The sequence below is a fragment of the Pongo abelii genome, chromosome 1 (genome assembly GCF_028885655.2).
Source record: "Pongo abelii isolate AG06213 chromosome 1, NHGRI_mPonAbe1-v2.0_pri, whole genome shotgun sequence".
Taxonomy (NCBI): Eukaryota; Metazoa; Chordata; class Mammalia; order Primates; family Hominidae; genus Pongo; species Pongo abelii.
In genome coordinates this window covers 113621867-113644325 of record NC_071985.2, presented here as the reverse complement: position 1 = coordinate 113644325, position 22459 = coordinate 113621867, and the positions used below count along the sequence as shown (strand labels likewise).

Below are 22459 nucleotides of genomic sequence, written 5' to 3'. Positions count from 1 at the left end.
CCATTGCTCTCTTCCACGCAGCCTGGAGTAGAAAGCCACTGGATCAGCGAGTGGCAAAAACAAAAATATTCCTTTTTATGTTTTCCTCAGCACTCACAGTCCTACATGATACTCCTCTCTGGGATGTACATGCAGACACCCCACCTTTGTAACTTTCTGTTCTTTGAGTGGACTTTGCTACACCTGTCTTGTAATTATAGTGAGGATGACATGCAGAGGTCACCTTGATGCCCCCAAGCCAAATTAGCCAACAGAGCAGGTTAGAAAGCAATTACAGTAGCCCATAGGAAATCACAATGGACTGCAACTAACACAGAAAAAACAATTACCATAATCAATACACTTTAAGCACATCAAAATGAATATTTCCACATGTCAAAATGGTTCCAGATTCACAAAGCAACCAAACTAAACAGAAAACACATTTAGTTTTCATAATGACTCTGCATGCATCTTTGCCTGATGTTGGATCCTTGACTCTTTTCTAACAATTCTGTGGGGTTTCGCTTTTTTTTAAAAAAAAAGGATTTAAAAAATTTTAATCTTTTTCATCTGCCCCATTGCTCCACTTGGCTTTTTCATCTGATTTTAGTGTGTTTGTTTCTAGCCTTCCCTCCGTGTTCCTGCTGCTCCTTTCACCTTCTATAACTTATCTTAGCCTTTACTTCTCATCCATTGAGTTTACACTTTACATTAATTCATCTTGTCTTTGATTCTACTTACTTATGTGCCTTATTCTCTTCATATTTTCAGCCTTTCTCCTCAGTCTTTCTTTCACTTCAAATAATTTAGTGCTGTTCTTTAAAAATTTATACCCTGCATAATGATATCCCTTTTAATGTGTCTTCTCTTTTTTTCTGTTTTCCTTTTTTTAAGTTACTCTGACTGTGCTTTCTTAGACACAACATAAAACAAAAGCCTTTCATAATTTTGATTGTTATAACTTCTGTCACATAATAACGCCTCTGATCTTCTCCTTTGGTGACTAAACCATTTTTCTTTTGCTTAGTTCCTTTTTGTATCTATGATACTTAAGATCACCCCACACTTCTGGCAGAATTAGTGTCCAGATGAATAATCGTTGCCTACATATATCTGCTCACAGAGATTTGTTCTCTTATTATTTCTTTTTCTACTTTTTTGGCTGTGTTTGTAAGTTTTCAGTGCTGCTGCCTTTAACCAGCCCGGCTGGGACAGGAGTTTGGTGGTGTTTTCTTGTCATAAAGGATTAATTCCTCATCACTAATTGCTTGTCAGATATGCAATAATGACTCTCTAATTCAGCAATTACTTATTGAAGACCCACGATGTGAAAGACCTGGTGCTGGGTACTGTGAAAGATATAATGAAGGGTTTACTTTCTAAAGATTTAAGGCCTCCAGGAGGAGAGACAATACCCAATGAAGCTCTAAATTCTTCTGGCTAGTCCTCCTTCAGCACCCCCTATCTCAGTGAATGGCAATGCTATCAATCCAGTTGGGTAAGTCAGAAATATCGGGTCATACCTGACACCTCCCTCTCATACACATCCAGTCCTATCAGTTTTACTTCCTAAATGTTTCTTATATTTGTCTACTTTTCTGCATCTTCACTGTCACCATCACGGCCCACATTAGACTAGTGAAATAGCAAATAGATCACCCCAGATATTCTTGTCTTCCTAAAACTCATTCTCTGTATTTTAATCAATTCTCTATTAAAAATATGTCATATCAAATTCGCTGCATCCTTAAAATGTACAAATAGCTTCCTATTACTTTTTAGAGAGTGTACTGGATTATCTGTTGACATCTCAGCACCATTTTCTCCCTTCTATGCTACCTCTTGATTTTCAGGGGCTGCAGCCTGGAAACTATATTTCTCATACTGCCTTTCAGTAGGGTTCTGGTTTGGTGTAGGCATTTGCCTAATAGAGGTAAAGTGGAAAGAGAAAGATAAAAAATTATTGCTTAGGTAGAGTGAGTGAATACATGGATATGAGCAGACTGCAGAAATGAGTAGCTTCCTGCATCTCAGAAAAATCCAGGCTCGACTGGCCTCACAAAGAATGAAGCACTTCAAGAACTGGAAGTCTCCAAAGCAGCTACAGGAAATCTAGCATTCTTAGAAAAAGCTCTCAAATGCTGTTTTATGACAGTCTCAAAAAAAGAGAAATAATAATAATACAAAGCTCTCAAAAAGCTTATTTTCAATGGTCCTCAATGGCAGTAGCCTGATTCTTAGACATTATGATGACACCTCTTCTCTGACTCTACCAGTCTGAAGTTTCTGAGCAATCATTTTACTCTCTATACTTTCTGGGTTTTGGTTTGGTTTGGTTTCTGCAGTTTCTTGAGGCCTCTGTTGTCTCATTTTTCTATATCATTTTTGCTTTTGCTTTCAGTCTTCTTTTTTTTTTTTTTTTTTTTTTGAGATACAGTCTCGCTCCGTCACTCTCAGCTGAGCGCTCTCAGCTCACTGCGGCCTCCTCCTGGGTTCAAGCAATTCTTGTGCCTCAGCCTCCCGAGTAGCCGGGCCTACAGGCACACACCACCAAGCCCGGCTAATTTTTTGTATTTTAAGTAGAGACAACGTTTCACCATTTTGGCCAGGCTGGTCTTGAACTCCTGAGCTCAGGTGATCTGCCTGCCTCGGCCTCCCGAAGTGCTGGGATTACAGGTGTGAGCCACTGCGCCCGTCAGTTTACAGTCTTCTTATCCTCTTCCCAAATTTTTCAAATTCTTGAGAAAGATAATCTGATTAGCCCAGATACTCACTTTCATCTCTATCTGAGTGAATTTAGTGGAATCTCTCTGAAACTTCATTTCCCCATCTGTAAAATGGGGATAATGCCACCCACTTATTTTATAGCCCTATTGTGAGAACTGAATAGATAATGAGTGTGTAGCAGTTAGTAGATACCTGGCAAATAATGCTCAACACATGTCAAGTCCTTCCTTTCCTTTCCCTCAAGGCCATGTATAGTGCCTTTTTCTGGATCAGTGGCATTGTAGGTACTTAGCAACTATTTGTTGTTTATTAATGAAAATTATATATGTATGTGTGTGCTTTTATGTGTATGTGGGTATGTATATACATATATATATACACACACATATATGTAACACATATACATACACACAAACAGAGAGAGAGAGAGAAAGAGAGAGAGAGACATATACACAGAGAGAGGAAGGGGAGAAATAAATATTTACTTAATACATAGCCAGCTATTTGAAATTAGGCATTTGGAAAAATAATACAGATGCAAAATAAAAACTATGAACACTTGCTATTTTTGAATATTGGAATATTTTGTCTGTATTCAAATTTCTTGTACTTATCATACTCTCAAGCTAAAGATGGTCTCAGCTGTCCATTCCTGGGTTCCTTACCAAGTTCTGCCAAAATAGTTACATAAATCTTTTATAAACTTATCTGAAAGGCTCCTCTTCCATTCTTTTCTATTATGTTTGTTTTCTGACCCATGATGCCACTCATTCTAATGATGATTTTGATAAAAGGAAACACTAATATTTGGCTTGCGTCAAAATTTTATGAAGAGGTCACATGTAGATTTGCTGACAGGAAAAAAACCCACAGATGTTCTATCCACCCTTCAATCTACCATTCTACCCGTCTACATTTATAATACAAATATTCACAGACATTCTGGCAATGACCTTTTTCAAAATCCAGAAATGTCTGGAAAAAAGCAAAACAAAAACAAATAAAAATACCCTTAAGTGCTTCATCTCTGTTATAGGGAAAACAATGATATAGCCTAAAAATCAAACCTGGGTTTGAATCCTGACTCTGCTACTTATTATCGAGCAATTAGGAACTTCTAAACTTGAGAGAAAACATAATGAGACAAATACAAAATGTACATTAGCAGAAAAAGTGCTGTAGACCCATAGTCTTGCCCGGATGTTCCAAAGTCAACTGACTGGCTACTTAGCTTCAGGCAAGTTGTTAAACCATACTGGACTGCAGCTGTAAAGCAATGGAATTAAAGAAGAGGCTCCTGAAAGCTCCTTCCCATCCTTTGCTTCACGGCATCATTAAGAGTGTAGTAGTCATTCTTATTAAAGTTTATGCTTTTCCATAGCCCTAAACTCAGAGGACTCTTCCATTACAGCTCTTGAACTATAAGGAAACCTACCATGCTCATGTGTTTTCTTATTCTAGTACTGACAATTCTCAGGGTTTGTTTTTTGTTTTTGTTTTTGGAGCCAAGGTTTCACTATTTTGCCCAGGCTGGGCTCAAGTGATCCTCCCACCTCAGCCTTCCAAGTAGTTGGAACTTCAGGCATGCAACATCACACCTGGGTAGCCTTTGGTTCTATAAAGAAGTAGGCCTTGAAACAAAATTAGACAACATTGTAATTATCAAAGACATAGTCATCATTAGTCATAACCAAGTAACAGCTCCTAGTCACAGTACTGCCTGGCCTATATTTCATTTTAATCCTTTAATAATCCTGTGCTTAATAATTATTCCCATTTTACAGGTGAGAAAGTCAAGTTTCTTCACAGAACCTTTTCAAGCAAATATCCTACCTCTCTAGAAAATGTATTATCAAGACTTTCATTATACTTTCATTTGTTACTTATTGGAGAATATTGTTCTAGCCTTTTAAATAAGTCAAAAGCTACTTATTACAAATAATAAATGTTATCAAGAGTCCAGCACACAAGTTAATACAACAAACAGACAAATAATCATTGCAAGTTTTCATCAGAATTGAAGATAGGCTGCATGTACTCATGGACATTCCCTGTTTGTAGAGCTAAGCAGCTGCTCTTCTGGCTGTTTCCATCATAATTGCACAAGGGCTCTGGAGTCATGCCACGAGGTACAGATACTGTCATCTTCATGCTATTATCAGACTTCCATGCAAAGAATTGCAGTTCACAGCTTTAGGGGGAAGGGATGTAAAAACACTGGTGAAGCGTCTTCTTTTCCCAGAAGCTTTCACAGTAGCATGGCCCTAAGCACATGCCAACTGGGAGGCTTTATCTCTAGAAGGTCAAATGGGGGTCAAGAGAGGCTGATGAGGGGTTAGCACGGAAGAATTGAGAGGCAGATGAAATCAGAAGCCCTGGCCAGTAGTACAGCTAGTGCAGGGATCAGCATCCTCAGGTGTATATTTTTGAGGACTTTAAGTGGCAGCAGTAGCTGACTGGATGGATTATGGGTCCAGGAGAAGTACAGGTACCCTACATCATATTTTAAAAACTTGCTCTCAACCTGTAGGTCTAATACAGTGGTTGTTTAAATTTAATTAAAATTAAATAGAATTTAAAGTTCAGTTCCTCTGTGGCACTAGCAACAATTCAGGTGCTCAACAGCCACACATGTGGCTACTGGCTACAGGATCTAGCACAGACATAGAACATTTCCATAAACACAGAGCGTTCTATTGGACAGCATTGCTTTAGAGTCTAGAATATATAAAAAATCAACATTTAAAATGCTTGAAGTTTAATCATTACTTGGGAAATATACATAGCTACTGGTTATGAGCACAGACTCTGTATCCAAACTTTCTGGACTCAAATCCTGGCTCCAAGCCTTGCTAATTACATGACTTTGGGCATGCTATTAACCACTCTGTCCCTCAATTTCTCCATCTGTAAAATTGGGACAATAAGAATGCAAATTTTAGAAGGTTGTAAGGGTTGATGAATGTAAAGCACTTACAATGGTTTCCAACACATTGTAAGTGCTATTTAAATGTTAGCTCTTAATATTATTAGTTTCTCACAGAAACATACTTCTATAATGTAGTACATTACACATGTAGAAACATACTTCTATAACGTAGTATTTCTGGGGAATAGATATAAACTGATTCAGATGTCTGACCCTTTCTGCACTTCCCCTTGCCCATGAACCAAGTCTGCATTGAATAGGTTAAAACACTCTCTGGTCACCGTGAGTATGTATAAGACCGGGGTGAACTCTCTTCTTACTTGTACAACAGAATGTCGGCCGCCTGGAGTACTGGGTACGTGAGCAGGCCCACCGTGCCATCGTGCTTCTGCTTGGTAGTCTTTGCCTGTGAGAGGTGAAAAGAGAGGAGGGGAAGAAATCTGAAATCTGACTTGAACCTAATTATACTGCTAGATTAAGAAAATTTTAAAACAAGCAAATTGTGATCTGAAGCCACCTGTAATAACATTATACGTCGGTTCCTTTTTAGCAACTCTAGCCATCTTCTGGCTGGCTTGTCTTCATGCTCCAGGCTGAGGCAGGAATAAGGTGAGTGCATTTCATCACTGCCCCTTTAAGGGATCCTGCACTTCTACTATTTCTTATTTATTTTATTAAAGTAAGGATACAGGCATTTACTGGTTCCAAATCGGATAAATTCCAGATTTCACAGACAAGGTCACAAATTATCATGAAATTAAATCTCCACAAATTAACATGAGTTAATATCAAAAGCCCTATTGTTTATACGTGGAGACTTCCCAAAAAGTCTCACAGCATGCTACTGAGAAAACTGCAATGTTCCCTTAAAATCACATTTAAATAACAAAAAACAAAAAAGTCATGGCATTTAAAAAATAAAAGTAACTGAGAGAAATATTCATCTAACCAATCCTAATGACCCGTCTTGATCCTTAGGTGATTAAGCATGCTGAAGCAGTGAGGGTCAAGTGACCCAATGAACAGTACAGGTTGTACAGACCAAAACAGTTCCTTAATGGAGAAGTTGATGGAAACACCTGAGATGATGTTAGAAACATTTAATAACTGGGGGGTAATAGATGCTGATTATAAACTACTACTGTGTACTCACTAAACATGATCCTAACGATGGTAACTCCCTTGCTGTGGCTGCACATTGCTGACACGTCCTTTGGTTCTCTGAGTAGAGCTACTTATTAGATGGGAATATTCTGTGCAGTTTCAAGGCCTAAGGTATAGCATCTGTTGTAAAATAAATGGATACTTTGGTGTGTAGACAAATCTTATTCATTTAGTTAATCTGAATCATTTCCCTCAAGTCTGATTATTTCCAAATGAACTGGGCAATTGAATTTATAAACTTGTTTTATTCCAGGGACCAAGCTCATGAGCTTACAAACTTGGGGTACCCCTACCAAGGTGCAGACATACTTTTTAAGGCTCAGTCTGAAAATACAACAGCTTCTCTCCTTAGCCATCTTAATTTTGGTGTTTCATAATTTAGTTACAAACTTAACTTTTCTGAGTATACTTCAAGTGGTTTCTGGCTTATAGCAACCAATGCTCTAGGCCATTCAAAGGAAATTTGAATGTTTGAACAATTTCTTCACTACATCCCCTAATTACAAAGTTCATGATAAAGGCTAGTTCACAATGATCACAAGGTAAAGATAATGAAAGTTTAATTTGGAAACGTGCAAATTGGAAAAGAATCCAATTTTTGAAAGTTGCCATCACATTCAATATATAGCCTTTTCATATTAGCATAATGGACCTTGAAATTACAAGGGAGAGGGAAAATGTGGAGAGCAATAATATTTATTGAGTGCCTATTATGTGCTCCAGATGTTTTACATATATGTTACTCATTAATCCTCTAAATAACCCTGACCTCAGCAACCCTCACCCCACCCTTCTGTGCCACTATTCCACCTTTTGCTGTCCCAATGGAAACCAGGCTAGATGCCCTTATCAGATCCTCCTATAGCACTGGAATCCTGCACTCAGAGCACTTCTTACACTTTCTTATTACTTGTTTAATTGTCTTTTCCCAAACAGACTATAAGTCTCATGAAGGGGGCTACTTTTTATTGACTGCTATATCTCTAGCACCTATTATGACATAAGACTCACAGAAGATAGTACTAGTATTTAATTAGTATTAATGAAGGAATGACCACAGAAGACAGTAATATACCTGAGGATAAGACTGGGATTTGAAATTCATGTTTTTCCTACAAACAAGCAATTATATACTAATGGAAAGGCTTTTCCAGAATATTAGTACATGCACTAGTAATGTGCTAGCAGGAGATCTTTCGATGCTATTTTAAAGTGGGAATAGTTCCTATTAGATTAGTATTCAGTTCCTATAAAAAGGATTTCAACATTACACTTAATGGTAGAATACTATGGTATAATGGGAAAGTATTGCCTAAAACCAAAATATGGCAGATAACATTATGAAACTTTGTTTCTAATTTGTGGCAAGTAATGAATCTGCAGCATTACCAGTACCATCTTATGCATTAAATGTCTTAGTCCACTCAGGCTGCTATAACAAAATACCCAACTAGGTGGCTTATAAACAACAGAAATTTATTTCTCATAGTTCTGGAGGCTGGGAAGTCCAAGATTAAGGCAAAGTCAGTGTCTGGTGAGGAACCTTGTTCATGGACAGTGACTTCTAGCTCTGTCCACAGATGATGGCAGGAGCAAGCGGGTCTCTCTAGGCCCTCTTTAACAAGAGCACTAATCTCACTCATGAGGGTCCCACCCTCAAGATCTAATCACCTCACAAAGGCCCTACCTCCTAATACCATCATCTTGGAAGTTAGGTTTCAACATATGAATTTTGAGGGGACATATTCAGACCATAGCATTTAGGCACTGTCACTTTAAAGCTTTATCTGTTTCTTCCTGTAGCATGTGTGAAGGCTTCTAAAGACCAGCTTTTGAGGAAACCAATGGCCCTGAAAATACCTCAAAAGAAGCCTGAAATTGAAATTAGTGTTGACGTAGTTAGGGGCTACCTACCCTGGGGTTATCCAATTGCAAAAATAAATGGAAGTAAAGTACTATGAATTATCCAATTTATCTTTCTTGGTTGAACGTCTTAGAAAAAGTATAGCCCTAATTATTCTGTGGGTTTGAACTGTTGCCTGGACTCAACTTGTTTAAATGTTAAATAAAATATGTTGTCTCTTCTCTCCACAATGAAAACATTCTTTCCTTACTGCCGGTTAACTCCAGTGGAAATGGGAGGCAACCTCAGAGTCCAGTAATCTAGAATCTGTGATTGTTTATTAACTATAATGTGGTTGTTCAAAGTCATTACCAAGTCTATCCAAAAGTAACTCTGATTCAACTGTACACAGATAAAAACAATTAACATAATTTTTAAGTCAGGAGGAATCTTGGAAAATGCTTTTATTTTCCTTTTAATACCCTGAAGCAGGAAGGTTAAAGATGATGTTCCAACCATTAGTGAGAAGCAGACCAGGCAGGAGAGTAAACTCAGGATTCCCAGAGCCTAATACAAAAATAAACAGGAAGGGAAAAATAGCTTCTTGTCTGTTTATTAATCAGATTACTGGCATTTACCTTCCACTGATGCAAATGTTGTAATCGAGGTAGTCTGACCATGCAGGAAAGGATCCAACTTAATTGTGTGTGTTCAGACACCTAAAGAAATAAAATAGAACATTAGTAAAGGTGGCCAGTGTTTTCTTGCATATAAGAAGAACTAAATAGTAAGTATTACCCTAAATGTCTGAAAATACCCCAGATCAAGGTTATTATAAGAACAGGTGAAGGGGGGTTAGTTCTGATTCATGAAGCATAGACTCTTAGGTGAAGAAAAAAATCATACAAGCTAACTGATTTGGTTATTAATCTAGTGTTTAAGTCTACTCCACAATACCCCACCAGATTCTGCTTCAACATCTTCAGTGAGAAAGTTTCATGATGTCCTGAGGCATCTGTTCTATCTGTAAAAAGCCAAGCTTATTAAGAAGGCACACACACACACTCTCTCTCTCTATCACACACTCACATACTCACACACACTCACACACTGGTTCCAAACCTCTCTAAATAACTTCTAAATACATCAAAGCAGCTATAGTACTTTACATATAAGTGGTGGAAAAAGGTACTGGACTTAACATTAAAGATTGAATTCTTTAGATCTAGGGTAACTTGAAAGTTAGAGATCACCTTATCATTCCATCACCCCAAAAGGTATTTTTATAGTTTCTACTTCCTCCTCTCCCTCCTCTTTTTCATCTTCCTCTCCTCCTTTTCTTTTCTTTTTTTTTTTAAGAAGAAGCCTAATCAGCAAGAAAACATAAACTTCCCCCAATTTTTTTTTTTTTTTTTTTTGAGACAGAGTCCCACTCTGTCGCCCAGGCTGTAGTGCAGTGGTGTGATCTCGGTTCAGGCAACTCTCTGCCTCGGCCTCCTGAGTAGCTGGGATTACAGGCACCCGTCACCACATCCGGCTAATTTTTTTTTTTTTTTTTTTTTTGTCTTTTTGGGAGAGACGGGGTTTCACCACCTTGACCAGGCTTGTCTTGAACTCCTGACCTCGTGATCCACCCACCTCAGCCTCCCAAAGTGCTGGGGTTACAGGCGTGAGCCACTGCGCCCAGCCCCAAATTTGTTTGTTTCAACCAAATTTAATCAAGCTACCAAACCTGATGATCTAGAATTTAAGGCCTATGCATCCCATTTCTGTACTCTGGGGATTACAAGCCCTTCATCAACTGTGGCTTTTTTTTTTTTTTTTATTTCATCCACATGATTTCCTTAAAAAGCAGAGACTGTTGCCAGCTCTGAAAAGTGGCCCCAAATGTGTCCTTTGTGGGTTTTGCAAAAAGAACATAAAGGAGTGGAGCTGAATCAGTCCAGGCCTGTTTTACTAACAAGGAATTGCCATCTGTTGTAAGACAGTTTCTCATTTTTTTCCTCAAGTTATAGAGAGGGAAGAGTTGTTTTTCACGTGTTTGACAAGGAATCACTTTTAAAGTTTTGCAAGTCCCTGGGCTGAATCTGTCATCTTTCTTCCAAGAGGCATTTGGGTTTCATTGAGGGCAGTGACACTGACACACTGTCCATGCAAATTGCTAACTGCTGCTGCAAACAAATAGCTATCAGACAAAAACAGAAACTAACCCTGGATGTAGGCAAGAGGACTAGAGTTGCTTCCAGTCACAAAGGAAAATACATTCCCATTAGAAGTAATAAAACAAGAGCTGTTTTTCTGGCATGAAGAAGTAGGAGAGAATTTTTTTTTTCTTCATTACTGAATTGGGAGAAAGGAATGAAAACACAGATAATAACCATGGATATGTGGAAGGAGACAAGATGACGCCTCTTTAACTCTGATTCAAATGCTTAGCTTTGGTGATATGCAAAAAGCTACCACTATGTCTCCACGAAGCTGAGTATTTTCCTTGGAGTAGCTTTTTATCTGGACACATGGAATGAAACTTACTTAATATTCTGCAGAGATCTTCCTGGTGTTTCCAAAATAGTGAGCGTAAAATTAATTCAAATTATCCTTATACAGAAAAAGTAGGTAAAAGGTCAATGGCAATTAATTTTTCACAATTCATTCTTAATAATTATATAAGAAGGGTAGGATACTTCAGGATTTGGTTGTCTTACTTCATTCATATTCATGACAATTGCATGGAAAGGTTCAGAGTTCCACTTGGGAGAAAAAGGAAAAATGATATCTAAATATAATATTTTATCATTTATGCTGTGAAACCACAAACAAACTAGCTATATAACCTGATTAGCCACAGAAAAACAAAGGCATGGACAACAAAGTGGCCTATTGACCATCCACAAACAAGTCAGCAGTGATGAGTAGAAAAGAAAGAACTGAAGATTTCAGACCTCTAATTCTAAAAGGTGCATTCTTCAGTTGCAGCAGTTTTGCCTATCTTTTTCACAGCTGTAGAAAGTAACTTGGTACATTGTATGTCCTGAGACATTGTATGTCTCAGGAAATATTTGTTGAATGTGTGGGCAATAGCAAAGGCTGTAAAAAGAATGGGACCATTAGGTTTGGCAACAGACTTGGTGATTGAGGCAAAAGCAGTTTCAGGTGAGTGATTGGGATGAAAGGTAAATTGCAGTGGGCTGACGAGTGAGACTAGAAGGCAGGATATAAAGGCAGATACGCAATGCAAGTTCTGCCACTTAGTGGCTGAGTGACTCTGTGTAAGTGATTTAATCTCTTTGTGTCTCAGTTTTCTCCTCTATAAAATGAGGTTAACAATAATATCCACCTGATAGTATGTAAACAGAACCTAGCATATAGTAACCACTCAATAAATGGTGGCTTTTATTATTATAATTTTTAGAAATACTTCTGTTTTAACTTTTAAGATAATTGTACATTCACATACAGTTGTAAGAAATAATACAGCGTGATCCCATATGCCCTCAACCCAGTTTCCCTCAATGGCAACATCATGCATAACTACAGCTTAATATCACAATGATACAGAAGTAGGGAAAGGAAGGGTGTGGTCCCTTTAAATGATACCAAAGAGGGGCAAGGCATGGTCTAAGGCTAGGGCTCCATCCCCGGACATGTGCCCATGGAGCTAGATGAGGAGAAACATTTTTGTTTTCCTGCCCAAATGTTGCATTTTCCAAGATCACCCTGGTCGGCCACACCCTCATCCTGTGCCTATAAAAACTCCAAGACCCGGCCAGGCGCGGTGGCTCACGCCTGTAATCCCAGCACTTTGGGAGGCCGAGGTGGGCGGATCACCTGACGTCAGGAGTTCAAGACCAGCCTGGCCAACATGGCGAACCCCCGTCTCTACTAAAAATACAAATATTAACCGGGCATAATGGCGGGTGCCTGTAATCCCAGCTACTCGGGAGGCTGAGGCAGGGGAATCTCTTGAATCCGGGAAGCAAAGGCTGCAGTGAGCTGAGATCACGGAGACCAAGCCATTGCACTCCAGCGTGGGCAACAGAACGAGACTCTGTCCCAAAAATATAAAAAGTAAAAAATAAAATAAAATAAAATAAAATAAATCCTGAGACCTTAGCAGGCAGACACACAGCCGGCTGGACGTCGAGGGGAGCACATCAGCGGAGGAACACATGAAACACGGGCCGCACAGCAGCGCCCCACTGACTGGCGGAACGACATGGGGTTTGTCTGGGGCAGTCGGAGGAGAACCTGGGCCACCAAGCAGCCCAACTCCAGGGGAAAACCATCTCCCTTCTGGCTCCCCCATCTGCTGAGGGCTACTTCCACTCGATAAAACCCTGCACTCATTCTCCAAGCCCACATGTGATCCAATTCTTCCCCTACACAAAGGAACTCAGGGATACAGAAAGCCCTCTGTCCTTGCAGTAAGTCAGGGGTCTAATTGAGCTAACACAAGCCCTTTACAGATGGCTAAACTAAAAGAGTACCCTGTAATACACGCCCACTGGGGCTTCAGCAATAAACATTTACCCCTAGACACTGCCATGGGGTCAGAGCCCCACAGCCTGCCCATCCGTATGCTCTTCTAGAGGTCTGAGCAGCGAGGCACTGCGAGCCACTCCCAGCCACTCCCCCTGTCACATACTCCTGTCACACATCCTGCGAGGGGGACAAGGGAACCTTTCCTGTTTCAACAAGAAAATTCTGAATTTGATGTAATCCCTCCACCCTATTTAGATTTCACTAGTTTTATATGCACGAATTGTGTGGGATATGTTTAGTATTATGCACGTTAATCACATGTGTAAGTGATTTGTTTTTCAAGGAAGGATTGAGATGGGATAACTCATAGGAGTTAGAAAATAAGCATTTTGTTTTGTTTTCTAAAGTGGGATAACATACTGTCGATGTACTGAGCAGAGGGAGAGCCACTAAAGATTCAGGAAAGGGGATAATTCAAAGAACAATATTCCTGAAGGAGGAAAAGGAATGATACCCAACAGAGGTAAAATAATGGACGATAAAATATCTTCCATATCTTCCACTGAAAGAGGAGATGGGGGACGTAAAGACAGATGAGGACATACCTTGTGAGTTCAGAGTGGAGGACAGAAAGTTTTAGAGGAACCCACATCTAACAGGCTCTGTTATCTCTAAAAATAGAAGACAGGGTGATTAGAAATAAATGAGGTAAGAAATATACCAAGAGAATTTGGGTTTGATAAGAAGGAATAAAAGGTCTTATGGAATTGAGTTATATGAGACTTGAATTGATATTTTGTGGATATTTTTGTGAATGAAAGAAGACAAGTGATACCTAAATTATACTCTTGGGGAAACTGATATTCTTTACAGTAGCCTAAAATATTCTGCCTAAGTAATAATGGATATTTAAAAGATTTGTAGAAAAAATTAAATCAGTTGACTGCATTTGAAATTTCCTTCGGTCAGCAAGGACTTTAATAGGATCCAAAAAAGCACTAAACATAAGGCAAAAAATCTTGGTAAATTAAACTACATTAAAATGAAGAACTTTTCCTTATTAAAATTCACCATTTAAAGGGTGAACAAGCAAGCCACAGACTAGGAGAAGATACCTGCAATACCTACACAGAATATACTGGTACACAGAATATCTAAAAGACTCCTATGAATTTATAACAAATAAGTAGATAAATATATAAAATTAGCCAAAAATATAAATAAGTAATTCACACAAAATAGGATCTCCAAATGACAAATTAATATATCAGAAAATATTCAGCTTCAGAAATCATCAGAAAATGCAAATTACATGCATTAAATGCAAATTAAAGCCACAATATGATACCAATACAGATTCATCAGAATGATTACAGTGAAGAACCCAACAGTATCAAGGATGGCAAGGATGTTGAGTAAATGGAACACTTATTCTCACACACTGCTGTAGGAATGTAAATTGTTACACCAACTTTGGAAAACTGACAGTATCCACTAATGCTCAACATTCACATATCTTATGACATAAGTATTCCATTTTTAGGTATATATCCACGAGAAATGTGGGCATATGTTCCATAAAATATGTGTGGAAGAACTTATTGTAACAGCCCCAAATTCTGAACAATCCAAATGTCCACATAAAGTAAAGCAGATAAATAAATTGTGGTATATTCATACAGTGGAATTCTACAGCAATGACAATGAATGAACAATTACATGCATCAACATGAATCAATCTCATAAACATAATATAAAAGAAGACAGACACATACTGAATGAAAGGAGTACATACTGCATAGTCCCATTTATATAATCTCTATAAACAGGTTATCTTGAGAGTAAGGGGTAGGAGTGATAAGGAAGAAGAATGAGGGGCATTCTGGGTACTAGTTACATAGGTGTGTTCAGTTTATAAAAATGGATTAATCTGTATACACTTTGGATTTCGTAGTATTCTGTATATTTGTTATACCTAATATAAAGCTTACATTAAAAATTGAAAATGTGAATATAAAAGTTGGAGTCGTGAAACAGAAAACTCAATAGATGTGATAAATATTAGAGTGTATATAGCTGAAGAGAGAATTAGAAAAGAGAATGGAAAAAAAAATCACTCCACACAGGAGTAGGTAGCCCCCAAATCAAGGCCAACTCTAGTTCCTTTCAACATGGTAAGGGGGAGAATGGGTTCCCATCATTGAAGAAAGGTAAAGATATCAGAGCTGCCACTATGTTTGATGAGACCACATCCTTCAACCCGATTCTCACTTAAACCCATTCCAATAGGTTTCACCTCCACCATTCTACTAAAACTACTCATCACTGTCATCAATGCTAATGGTTAAGGTGAAGCAATCATCTTACTTGACTAGTCAGCAGCACTTGCCACAACTAATTACCTCCTCTACCTTGATCCATTTTCTTCTTGGATCCCCTAGATACTACATTTTGGTATGTTTTCTCCGTATTTCAATAGTTTCTCTTTTCAGTCTCCTTTTGCTGGTTCCTCCCCTTTAACCTGACTTCTTAAATTGCTGACACCCAGGTTTCAGTCTTTGTTTCTTCTCTTGTTTTTTATACCCACTCCCTTTGCAATATCATCTCATCTCACTGCTTTAAGTAAAATATGTATAGCTGATGCCTTTTGAATTTATAACTCCAGTCAGACCTTGCTGATGACCTCCAGACTCATATATCCAGCTAACTATTCAGCCTCTCTATCCGGATATCTAACAGGTTCTCAAGCTTAACACATCCAAAACGTAACTCCTGATCCTCTATCCCAAATCTGCTCTATCCACAGCGGTCCCATCTCTTGGATGGTAACTCCAACTCTGCAGTTGCTTAGGCAAAAACCTTGGCATCATTCTTCACTCCTCGTACTCTCACACTCTGTATGTAATCCATTGGCAAATCTTGTTGCCTCCACCTTCAAAATATATTCAAAGTCTCACCACTTTTCACCACATCTACTGCTAGCACTCTAGTGTGAGACACCATCAACCCTCCCCCAGAACACTGTGATAACTTCCTAACTGGTCTCCCTGCTTCCACTCTAGCTCCCTACAGTCTATTCTTACCATACCAGCCTAAGTAACCCCTTTACAACATAGATCACATCACTCCTCTGCTCAAAATCTTTCATGTACTTTTCATTTTTTCAGCGTAAAAGCCAGAGTCCTCATAACAGCCTATAAGATGAGGCACAGTCATCTCCTCCGTTTCAACTCTGTAACCTCTGTGATTCAAGTCCTACTCCTATCCCCTATGTCCCTCTTCTCCAGCCATGCTGGCCTTCTGGTGTTCCCAGAAAACACCAAATACACTCTTACATTAAGGGCTTGCACTGGCTTTTCTCTGATAGGAATTGTCTTCCCTAGATATTCACTGACTAACTCCCTCACCTTGTCTTTGCTCTAATATCATCTTACCAAGGGGGCTTACCCAAGCTACACTGATTGAGTCTGTTCCCCTCAATCCCACTCCCAGTTCTCCTTAATCTTTTTCCATATCACTCATCACCTTCTAATATACTTTATGTTTGGCTTATTTATTTATTATTTATTTTATATTACTCTAATAGAACATAAGTAGCATGGTAGCAAAGATTTTTCTCTGATATATTCACTAACATATCATGCTATAGTACCTAGGGCATGGTAAGTACTCAATAAATATTTAATGAATGCAGGCATAAAAGTAAACATCAGACATTTATAGAGAAATGTCTAAACATGTGGCATATGTATATAGTTGCATACTGTATACAAATAAGTGAGCTAGATTTAAATGAATAAACATGAATAGATAACAAAAACATACTAGTGTGTGAAAAAAACAAAACTGCAAAAAAGTACTGTACTATTATACCAACTATGAAAAAAATTTTAAACCATACAAACAAAAATACTGTATACTATTCATTGAATTACACATGAAAACAAGTATAAAAAATGGGCTAGATTGACACCAAATCCAAGATTTTGGTTGCCTGGGAATAGAGGAAAGTGACGCAATCAGGAGGGGTAAAGGGAATAGGAAGGGAAAGAATTGAAGGAACCCTCAACTTCATCAATAATGTTTTTAATATAAAAAAGTTGAAACAAATATGACAAAATATTAATATTCATTTTTGGTATTGGGAATATGAATGTTTTACCATTTTCTGCATTTTGCTATTTTTTTAAACTTTATTTTAGGTTCAGGGGTACATGTGCAGGTTTGTTATAGAGGTAAACTCATGTCACAGGGGTTTGGTGTACAGATTATTTTATCACCCAGGTACTAAGCCTAGTACCTATTAGTTATTTTTCTGCCCTTTCCCCTCCTCCCATTCTACATCCTTAAGTAGGTCCCAGTGTCTGTTGTTCCCTCTATGTGTCCATGTGTTCTCATCATTTAGCTCCCACTTATAAGTGAGAATATGTGGCACTTGTTTTTCCGTTCCTGTGTTAGTTTGCTAAGGATAATGGCCTCCAGCTCCATCCATATTCCTGCAAAGAAAATGATCTTATTTTTTATTTTTATGGCTGCACAGTAATCCATGGTAAAATGTGGTAATGTACATTTTCTTTATTCAATCTGCCATTGATGGGCATTTAGGTTGATTCCATCTTTGCTACTGTGAATAGTGTTGCAATGAACATATGTGTGCATGTATCTTTATGGTAGAACGATTTACATTCCTTTGGGTATATACCCAGTAATGGGATTACTGGGTCGAATGGTAGTCCTGTTTTTAGCTCTTTGAGGAATTGCCACACTACTTTCCACAATGGTTGAACTAATTTATACTCCCATCAACAGTGTATAAGTGTTCCCTTTACTTCATAGCCTGGCCAGCATCTGTTATTTTTTGACATTTTAACAATAGCCATTCAGACTGATATGAGATGGTATCTCGCTGTAATTTTTTTTTTTTTTTTTTTTTGAGACAAGGTCTCACTCTGTTGCCCAGGCTGGAGTGTAGTGGCGCGATCTGCAACCTCCACTTTCCCAGGCTCAAGCATTCTCCTGCCTCACCCTCCCAAGTAGCTGGGATTACAGACGCATGCAACTACTGCCCGGCTAATTTTTGTATTTTTAGTAGAGACAGGGTTTCATCATATTGGCCAGGCTGGTCTTGAACTCCTGACCTCAAATGATCCACCTGCCTCAGCCTCCCAAAGTGCTGGGATTAAAGGTGTAAGCCACCGCACCCGGCCCTCGCTGTATCTTTAAAGATTTGAGATGGGCTAATTTTTAATATTTTTTTAATTTCAAAAATATTTAATTAACAGAAAGAGTGCAGGATAGACACCATGATTCTGAAAGATATAGCTGCTAGGTATCAATCAATTCAAGCAATTAGCTGGCTCGGTAAATCCTGGATCAAATCTTTCTGTCCCTTAAGATTTTACTTTTTTGCATGTAAATGTTATCTTCCTAGGAATTGGGTCCTGTAAGTTTTAGTTAGGACACTTGGAAGACTATTTAGACTCAGAAATTCTCATTTATTGCTTCCTCTTGGAAACTAGCAATTTATGCTGAGTTATTTTTATTAGACTCTTACTATCCCCATGACAAATCCCCTTAACAGGAACTCTGGGGTTCTGATTTTAATTAAGGAATCTCTGTATCAATATAAGCTCACTCTCTTCAACTGGTCTTCCTCCACTCAGTACTCTTGTTTGCCAATAAACATCTGTCTGTACACATTTGGAGTTCTCTATACTTTTTCTTAGTCTAATACTTCCAAAGTTAAATAAGTAGCTTCTGTCAGGCTGTTCTTGACTTAAAAGTCACCTCTATGTAAATTCTATTGCTTATTGTGTTTGTGTGTGTGTTTACCTGTAATAATATATTCATCAGATTATGCTAGGCTATACAGGGTAACAGACAGCCCCCAAATTTAAGTGGCTTACAGGAATTGTTTCTTCCTCTTTCACATGACATATTGGTACCTATAGATTGGCTATAATTCTGCTTTATAGATCTTTTCATTCCAGGATCCAAGTTGAACAAATAGCCCCTATCTGAACATTCTGTTCTCATGTCAGAAGGAAAAAGAGCAAGAGAGCTAGAGCAAACATGCAATGGCTCTTAAAGATTCTTCCTGGACATGGTGTACATCATGCCCACTCACTTTCCACTGGCTAAAGTAAACCACGTGGACAAGTCCAACATCAGTGGGATAGAAAGAGATGCCTCTCCCACAGGAGAAGTCACAAGGCAATGTGAGGACATATAATCCTCCCAAGCAGGGGTCAGCAAACTACTGCTCCCAGGCCAAATCTGGCCTGTGGACTCTTTCTGTTCCACCCATGGGCTAAGAATGGTTTTTGCATTTCATAAGAGTAATCAAATTTTCTTAAAAGAAGAGGAAAAATGGAGAAGGAGGAGGAGAAAGAGGAGAGGAAGAAAGAGAAAAAGAAGACAAGGAAGAGACAGTAGCAATGGCAGTAGCGATAGAGACTACGTGTTGCCTGCAAAGTCTAACGTGTTTACTATCTATCCTTTCACAGAAAGTTTGATAATCTCTGCTCTTACAAAAAATAAAAGTGAATAACTGGGAACAATAATAATCTGCCACTAGTACATCCCCCAAATTAGCTACCATGACAAAAAATAAGAGAATTGACCTGTAGAGAACTTGATGGCAGACAGCTGATTTTTTTCAAACCTATCTTTTCAGTAAGATTGTATTTAAAATTTCTATGTGGATATATGTGATAGCCCCAGGAACTTAGGTCCAACAAAATAATAAAGGTTTTTTGAACTACATCAAAATTTAAAACTTCTCTCCATCAAGAGACCCAATCAACAGAGTAAAAAGACAACCTATAAAATGGGAGAAAAATATTTGCAAATCATATGTCTGACAAGCAGTTAACATCCAGATTATACAAAGAACTCTTAAGGCCAGGCGTGGTGGCTCACCCCACTAATGCCAGCACTTGGGAGGCCAAGGCAGGAGGACTGTTTCAGCCCAGGAATTCAAGACTAGCCTAGGCAACACAAGAAGGCCCCATCTCTATCATCCCCCAACTAATTTTTTTTTTTAAATTAGCTAGGCATAGAGGCATGTACCTGTAGTCCCAGCTACTCAGGAGGCTGAGGCAGAAGGATGGCTTGAGCCCAGGTGGTCAAGGCTTCAGTGAGCTATGATAACACCACTGCACGCCAGCCTGAGCAACAGAGAGATACCCCATATCAAATAATAGTAATAATTAAATAATAATATTTAATAATAATATTACATAAATTATAATTTATTTAATTATAAATTATTGTTAAATAAAACAATAATAATTATTATTAAATAAAACATTTTAAATAAAGGACTCCTACAAATCAACAGCAAAAATAAAACTAAACATCAACTCAATTGAAAAATGGGCAAAGGATTTGAATAGACATTTCTCCAAAGAACATATACAAATGGCCAACAAACATATGAAATAGATGCCCAATCTTACTAATAATTAGGGAAATGCAAATCAAAACCATAATGTGATATCACCTCATATCCACTAGGATGGCTGATATATATATATATATATATATCTCCCAGAAAATAGTAAGTGTGGTGAGGATATGGAGTAACTAGAACTCTTGCATACTGTTGATAGGAATGTAAAATGGTGCAGCTGCTATGGAAAATAGCATAGCGATCCCTCAGAAAATTAAAAATAGAATTACCATATGATTCAGCAGTTCCATTTCTCATATATATACATAAGAATTAAAAGCAGGGTCTCAAATCATATTTGTACACTCATGCCCAAAACGGCATCATTCACAATAGCTGAAAGATGGAAGCAGCCCAAATGTCCACTATAAGATGACTAGATAAATAAAATCTGGTACAAACATAAGATGTAACATTATTCAGCCTTAAAAATTAAGAAAATTCTGACACATGCTACAATATGAATGAACCTGGAGGACATTATACTAAATGAAATAAACCAGCCACAAAAAGACCAATATTGTATGATTTATCTGTATGAGGTATACATTTGAGTAGTCAAACTCATAGAAACAAAAGGTAAAGTGGGAGTTGCCAGGAACTGCGGGGGGAGAGGGGAATGAGTTATTGTTTAATGGGTATAGAATTTTCAGTTTTGCAAGATGAAAAAATTCTGGAGATTGGTTGTTCAACAATGTGAATATACATTACAGAACTGTATACTTATAAATGGTTAAGATGATAAATTTAATGTGTTTTACAAATTTCAAAAATTTTTAAAAAGCTATATAAAAATATAGATGAAACATATTTCTGAAGTTGGAAAAAATGGTAAATTTTATGTTATGTGAGTTTTGTTTCAATAAATTGTTTTTAAAAGTCAGATGGAAGGGCTGGTTTGAGGCAAAAAGGAAAGGTATGGTTTCAGATATGCTGAACTTGAGACTTTGAAGATATTCACAGAGATGTCTAAAAGATAGCTGGAAATACAAGTCTAGAATTAGAGAGAAACAAAATGGCTAGAAAAAAATCTGAGAAGTGGCCGGGCATGGTGGCTCATGCCTGTAATCCCAGCACTTTGGGAGGCTGAGGAAGGTGGATTATCTGAGGTCAGGAGTTCAAGATCAGCCTGGCCAACATGGCAAAACCCCGTCTCTACTAAAAATACGAAAAAGCTAGCCAGGCATGGTGGTACAAAAAGGTTAGCTGGACATGATGGTGTGCACCTATAGTCCCAGCTGCTTGGGAGGCTGAGGCACAAGAGTCACTTGAACCCAGGAGGCAGAGGTCGTAGTGAGTCGAGACCATGCCACTGCACTCTAGCCTCGGCAATAGAGGGATAGTCTGTCCCAAAAAGAAAAAACAAACAAACAAACAAAAAACAGAAAAGAAAGGCAAGAAAGGCAAGAAAGAAAGAAAAGAAAGAAAAGAAAGAAAGAAAGAAAGAGAAAGAGAGAGAAAGAGAGAAAGAGGAGGAGAAGAGGGAGGGAGGGAGGGAGGCAGGGAAGGAGGAAGGAAGGAAGGAAGGAAGGAAGGAAGGAAGGAAGGAAGGAAGGAAGGAAGGAAGGAAGGAAGGAAGGAAGGAAGGAAGGAAAGAAAGAATATCTGAAAGGAGAAAGAAAATCTGAAAGGAAATAGCTGAAAGTTATGGATTGGAGGAGAATTTTGGGGGATTAAAGAAAAGCAGTTGATAAAGGAAACAAATAAACTATCAGTATAGGGAACATGATACATCAACAAATCAAATTATTAGTTTACGGAATAAAACTCAGAGCAGGCTGTTTCTTGGTTGCATTGTGAATACATGATTCAAAGATCAGATGAAAATTTCATACCATAACTTTTTTTTTTTTTTGAGACGGGTCTCTCTCTCTGTTTT

The 22459-nt window shown here is 38.2% G+C and overlaps 1 protein-coding gene across 3 annotated transcripts in view; it reads right to left on the bottom strand.

Moving 5' to 3' along the window:
- WARS2 (tryptophanyl tRNA synthetase 2, mitochondrial) overlaps nt 1–22459 on the bottom strand; it is a 114270-nt gene that overhangs the window by 5039 nt on the left and 86772 nt on the right. For all 3 annotated transcript variants that reach the window (XM_002810356.6, XM_002810357.5, XM_054528798.2), the window contains exons 3-4: nt 9284–9364; nt 5959–6044 (exon numbers count right to left, since the gene is read on the bottom strand). In XM_002810356.6, coding sequence (XP_002810402.1) covers nt 5959–6044; nt 9284–9364 — 167 coding nt within the window. The remainder of the gene's footprint in view (nt 1–5958; nt 6045–9283; nt 9365–22459) is intronic.